The sequence below is a fragment of the Corythoichthys intestinalis genome, chromosome 11 (assembly GCF_030265065.1).
Source record: "Corythoichthys intestinalis isolate RoL2023-P3 chromosome 11, ASM3026506v1, whole genome shotgun sequence".
NCBI classification, from domain to species: domain Eukaryota; kingdom Metazoa; phylum Chordata; class Actinopteri; order Syngnathiformes; family Syngnathidae; genus Corythoichthys; species Corythoichthys intestinalis.
Window position 1 is genome coordinate 19,023,039 of NC_080405.1, and position 5,951 is coordinate 19,028,989.

The window sequence follows — 5,951 nt, forward strand, 5'->3', positions numbered from 1 at the left end:
GGCAGTGTATCCACCCCCAAACCAATTAAATGCAAACACTTTCAAAACAAACCATTATAACACCACTCAGATGAAACAAATACTCGAGGCAGCAAGATGTGATTCGAAGCTTTTTTCTAATCGAATTACTCGAGTTAAACGATTAATCGTTGCAGCACTAATGGAGTGAATAATATGATTCACCCGGTGTTGTAATCGTGTCAGGGGGAATTTGGTCAGCTTTTGCTCAATTGGTTTAATGAGGATGTATTTATTTTTGCCCCATTCGCTTTACAGATTTGTTAAAACATGCAAGCTAAGTACTGATTAATCATCATGAAAATGTCATATTATCACAGGATTACAAAAAAACATGGATATCAATGCCTAAAAAATGACAGAAAATGGCACTTTTATTTAAGGCAAGGACAACGGCTGCATGGTTATAGATAATACAGTATTATATTTAAATTTGTGTGGGGTGGGGAACTCATTAGAAAATCTTTTTTTTTTCCCTGGATTTCCATAGTACACAAACCGTAGATTTAGTTGTCGAAGATCTTTCACAAAACTTGCATTTACACTCAAATTACAATAAGCCTACACTCTATTTCAAGGTTCACTAAATCCGGACCTCGGTGCCACTTTTCCTGTCGTGTTTTCCACATCTCTCTCCGCAAACACACCTAAATCAAATGATTATGTCATCAGCAACCTCCCCAGAAGCCTAGTAATGATTCTGATTATTTTGATTCAGGCGTGTTGGAGGAGGGAGACATCGAAAACACGACAGGAAAAGTGGCACCGAGGTCCGGATTTAGTGAACCCTGCTCTATATCATAATTGAATGCAACCTATATGTTGGGACTACAATGAATGCATGAGATGAAATAAAAAGCAACATCTGCACGTTTTTTAAAAAGACTTACTCTGTACATACAAACATGTGTAGACACAGTCAAAAATCCCGAAATGCACAGAGACGTCATTCTTGACAGTAGCACATTTGTCAAATAATGGCACTAGGTCAAGCGTGTCCACATTGTGGACGCAGGTTTCTGATGAGAAAACCAGCACCAGACAAAAATTAATTAGTTACTGAATAGAATGTGCTTGGAAACTTTTTCCTAGGAGGTTTGCATGATGGTACTAAATTTATGAAATTATTTTAGGGCCTAAGAATTGTGATGATGAAGTGACAACGTGATGAAGTACTGGTACTTTCGAGGTACTGAATTGTGATCCAATCAAACCATTTCTACATTTGAATCTTCCACTATTGCAAAACTTGGTCTCTCCAGAGTTACATGTAGCAGTGCTATGGCTTATTTGTTAAACTTATGCTTTACTTAATCCGGATTTGTCTGAACAGAGCAATTGCTGAAGGAGAGTGTGCAGCACGGCAACAGGACAGCCAGCGAGCGACTCAGATTCTGGATCAGTTGATCCGGTTTGCTTTCATTGCTGCCGTTATCGCCGCCTGCAGTTTCCTCCTCTTCCTGCCGCTCACCCTCGCCACCGTCCTCCCCCTCAGGTGGGCACAGCTGCGGTTGAAAGACCACATCTAAAAACTCTAGTCTGTGGAGATCACGGAGTTTTTTGCAGTTATGCACGATCTGCTTCTCGCCGAGAGTGCAAGCCTTCAGAGAGAGACGTTTCAGGTCCTTTAGGCGACTAGCGTACAGGAGCCCGGGTAAAACTTCCTTGCCTCCGAGGCTCAGCTCCTGTAGTCCGAGCCATCCTGACCCTAGCCCCGATGAGGCCATGGGCCTCTGATAGCCCTGCCGTGCAGTGAAGCTCATTCCCAAATATTTGAGACGGAATAGACCCTCCATACCACAGACTCCTTTCTTGGCAGCGCAGCCTCTGAGCCCGTTTGCGGTTACACGAAAGGTGTCACACAACTCCAGTCGACTAAGCCTTTCCCATGATGTCAGACTCTGCAAGTGCTGGTCTTTAAAAGAGGGAACGTTTTTGAGGATTAAACATTCAATAGAAATCCCTGATGGCGCATCTCGACTCCTTTCTTTCTGTTGGACGCTTGATGTCGCCGGTGCGTTCCCTTGAGATGAAGGCGGTGGATGCTGGTTGAAGAAACCCAGAGGCAGTTCACAGCCTTGCAGCTCTAGCACCTTCAAGGATGGCGGAAGCAATTGGCAACTAGGGAGGCTTCTCAAGTCCGCGTGCAGTAGGTAGAGCTTGCTCAGGCGAGGACATTTTGCAGACAATGCTTTAAGCCAAGCTTCAGAGACGAAAGTGCCTCCTCGGACAGAGAGGAGCAACCCCTCCAAGCGTAAGCACCGTAGGCCACAACCCAGATACTGGCGCAGTAGGACCCACAGGATACGGGATGTCATCTTGTTGAGAGAAGAGTGAGAGGGACAAACGGCAGATATGAACGTGTACTCACACCTGTTCAAATGCCAGATATTTGTGACAAAAAAATGTATGAATAATTATATGTATATACTAGGGCTATCAAATTTATCGCGTTAACGGGCAGTAATTAGATAATCATGTTAAAATATTTGACACAATTAACGCATGCACGGAATGACCCTTTCATGCGTTGCCTCAAACAGTTTACAATGACCATTTTAGCACATTGAGGGCAAGAAGGCAGAGAAATGCGAGTAGACACAGGCGTTCATTGGACCGCGCATTTTATTAGCTTAAGCTTTGGCAGCCACTACTAACAGTCATGGTTGCCCAACTTCCCATCATGCATTTGGGCGGAGCAAGAGACAACCTTTTTCTTAACACACTTAATTGAACACAACGCAGAACACATTGTCTACCATTTGCAGCCACTACTGACAGTCATAGTTGCCCAACTTCCCATCATGCATTTGGGCAGAGCAGGAGACCTTTTTCTCAACACATCTAATTGAACTCAACGCAGAACATACTGCATACTATTTGCAGCCACCACTGACAGTCATGGTTGCCCAACTTCCCATCATGCATTTGGGCGGAACAGTTAAGTCGTTACAGTATCATTTAGTTAAGGCAAAACAAAAATAATATTCTATTTGTCAAAAAAATAATGTTCACACAAAGAAAAGCGCTCAATGCAAAGAGAACTGACATTCCCAATCAAAATGGCTATGCAAAATAGACATAAAACTTACTCAGACTTTGCCTTGGCTAGATCTCTAATTAATTTAAAACTCGCCATTGACACCTTGTGGTGCATTTCAATCACTACCTTACGTAGTTAAAGACACTGTGGAAGAACAGCAGGGAGCCCGATGTGACATCACCGCTCGGCGACGTCAACAATGGCGAGCTATTTATTTTTTGATTGAAAATTTTACAAATTATATTAAAACGAAAACATTAAGAGGGGTTTTAATATAAAATTACTAAAACTTGTACTCAAATGTATCTTTTAAGAACTACAAGTCTTTCTATCCGTGGAGCCCTTTAACAGAAAGAATGTTAATAATGTTTATGTCCATCTTGTGTCATCTTTCCATTCCAACAATAACTTGCAGAAAAATATGGCATATTTCAGAGATGGTTTAAATTGCGATTAATTACGATTAATGAATTTTTAAGCTGTGATTAACTCGATTAAAAATTGCAATCGTTTAACAGCCCTAGTGTATACATTTGTTCAGATTGCATGACTGTGCCCATGCTCATCAACATTTGCCTTTTGATAGTGATCTGCTTTTATCCTTTATCTGTATATGGCGGAAAACACTCAGGTGACTTGAAGTTCCGCTCTGAGACCCCCAATTTAGCCAACTTTCAAAATTGTCCGATATGCATGTGTGATACATCATTGGAAAGCTTAAAATCTCAATTTTCTGGGGGAAGAAAAATTTGGAGGAGGAGGGCATTTAAAAAAAATAAATAAATAAATTTAAACAGCAAAACCCTATCTGGAGGTGAGAGCACGCGAGAACAGAATTACAGACGCCATGACTTTAACGAGATTATTATCAGAGATTAGATTATCGCATACTTATCATGTTCTGATCCAAAAACTCCACGTTTTATGTATCACTGAGTGTCAAGACACAGCTATGAATGGCCAAAGCTGGATTTTGGGGGGGGTTTATATGTGAAACATGGTAATATAACAAGGGTCGCGATGCAGAAATCGCAGACATCAAGGAGTGGTCGAGATTTTCTTTTTCATATGTTTTGCCTTTTAAACGTTTTTTTCAAATTTTTTTTTGTTTTTTTTGTTATTTCTCATCTAAAATATCGGAGAAAATGCGACAGTAACGAAAAAATTTCAATTAAGCGATAGTTATGAGGTAGATATCCGTGACTTTTTTACAGACGCCATTTTTTTCATTGTGACATAATGTTTAAAAGTTTGAAATATGTGAGTGAATAATTTTTTAAAGTCGTTTTTTTTTTTTTTTTTTTTAAAAACGAAATACAGACATCAATTAATGATTCTAAGCTAAAAACGACAGACATTTTGAATAATAAATATAATTAATTACCTTTGTTTTATGGCTGGTTTAAAACAAAAGCGGTTGCGCGACATCTGTAAACGGGGGTTTTCAGGGTAAAACGGACAAATTAAAAATAGTTCAGGGGCTTCATGCGCCATGAATCTGCTATGGCAGCATATAGACATATTGTTCTATCAAACAGAACAGTTGTTTTAGCTTAAAATACAGCAGTTTCTTTTAAAAAGGAGTGCAAGAGCAGAAACTGCTTTTTCAGTCTTGTCTGTGTTTTCTGCCATATATCTATCTGTCTATATATCTCTATCTGTGTGTGAGCGACTGCTGATGAATATGAGAAAAGGTAATACTTGTACATAGTCAGAGAAGACTCAGCTCCGGGGAATGCTTGCGGTCATACCTGGAGTTTGCATGTTCTCCCCGTGCCTGCGTTTTCTTCGGGTACTCTAGTTTGCTCCCACATCCCAAAAACATGCATGGTAGGCTGATTGAACTCGCTAAATTGTCCCTAGGTATGAGTGTGTGCATGAATGGTTGTTTATCTCCTTGTGCCCTGCGATTGGCTGACAAAAGATTCAGGGTGTACTCCGTCTACTGCCCATAGTTATCTGGGATTGGCTCCAGCACCCCCGCGACCCTCGTGAGGATAAGCGGTTTGGAAAATTAATCAATGAATACATGTACTTATAATAATACAAAAACTATGATGGTACTAATAGTAAAATATAACAATTGATATCATTTTTTTTAATTACCCAAAAACAGTCACTTGCCCTTTTAATTATGGAACTCGATCAGGCCCAGTGAAGAAAATAAAACTGATTGGTTTTAAAGTGAGAATTCAGACCTTTTCACTTTCTGACTTCGAAGTCAGAATTCTCACTTCGAAACAACTCAGAATTCTGACTTCAAAGTGCGAATTTCAAACAGCCACAACAGTTAAAGGTATGGTGGTTTTTTTTTTTTTTTTTTTTTTTGCCAAAATGTTCAACCTTGGTTTCATCAACTTACAAAAAAAAGTACAAAAACCTCAAATCAAAAGCAAAATACCCTGCTTTTCTTTAATTCGGACCATTTTTATATTCAGTCAATTTTGAAAGTGAAGCTTTATTGTCAAAACTTTCTTACCCCCCTCCACGTAGTCAGGTCAACAAGTCTCCATAGTTTTTGATCCTTCACAAGGCGTCTCCATTTCTTACACACTCTGCAAAAACGACATTTAAACACCACACACAACTTTATATCATTTTAAGACTCCCGGGTGGATACAAGCAGTTTTCCCTAAATGACAAAGAGCAAGGTTTATTTTTCGAGAATCCATTTCCGTTCGCTCTCACCTCCCAGCTTTGACAAGCTCGCGCACGCTCAAATATGACAGCACGTCAATTAAAATGTTTTCTGGAAGGTAGTCGAGGTTATACGTTGAAAAAACATCCATTATGTTTAAAAACTGTGAACACCTTTTTCTTTATTTCTTAAGGGGGGATACGGACTAATTTCTTAAAGCACACGAAGTGGGCCCTTTAAAATACTCCGGAA

At 39.9% G+C, this 5,951-nt stretch overlaps 1 protein-coding gene across 2 annotated transcripts; it reads right to left on the reverse strand.

The window, feature by feature from the left end:
* Positions 1–374: 374 nt before the first annotated feature.
* LOC130923892 (F-box/LRR-repeat protein 12-like) lies at positions 375–5,951 on the reverse strand. Of its 2 annotated transcripts, XR_009064802.1 has the most exons (4): positions 5,750–5,951; positions 5,541–5,616; positions 806–2,336; positions 375–613 (listed from the first exon to the last, which is right to left on the reverse strand). XR_009064802.1 is itself a non-coding variant. In XM_057850009.1 (3 exons), the coding sequence occupies exons 1-3, from the start codon at positions 5,848–5,850 to the stop codon at positions 1,329–1,331; spliced, it is 1,185 nt and encodes a 394-aa protein (XP_057705992.1). In that variant the 5' UTR covers positions 5,851–5,951; the 3' UTR covers positions 628–1,328. The 2 variants fall into 2 exon arrangements, 1 of the variants encoding a protein (XP_057705992.1); XM_057850009.1 differs by lacking the exon at positions 375–613 and having other exon boundaries at positions 628–2,336.

What these genes read in the sequence shown, in the direction of transcription:
- LOC130923892 (XM_057850009.1), bottom strand. Translation starts at nt 5,850, where the DNA reads ATGGATGTTTTTTCAACGTATAACCTCGACTACCTTCCAGAAAACATT. An exon ending in GAGCTTGTCAAAGCTGGGAG is followed by an intron (nt 5,617 to 5,749) that starts GTGAGAGCGAAC and finishes TCGTTTTTGCAG; the next exon opens with AGTGTGTAAGAAATGGAGAC. An exon ending in ACCTGACTACGTGGAGGGGG is followed by an intron (nt 2,337 to 5,540) that starts GTAAGAAAGTTT and finishes TCTCTCAACAAG; the next exon opens with ATGACATCCCGTATCCTGTG.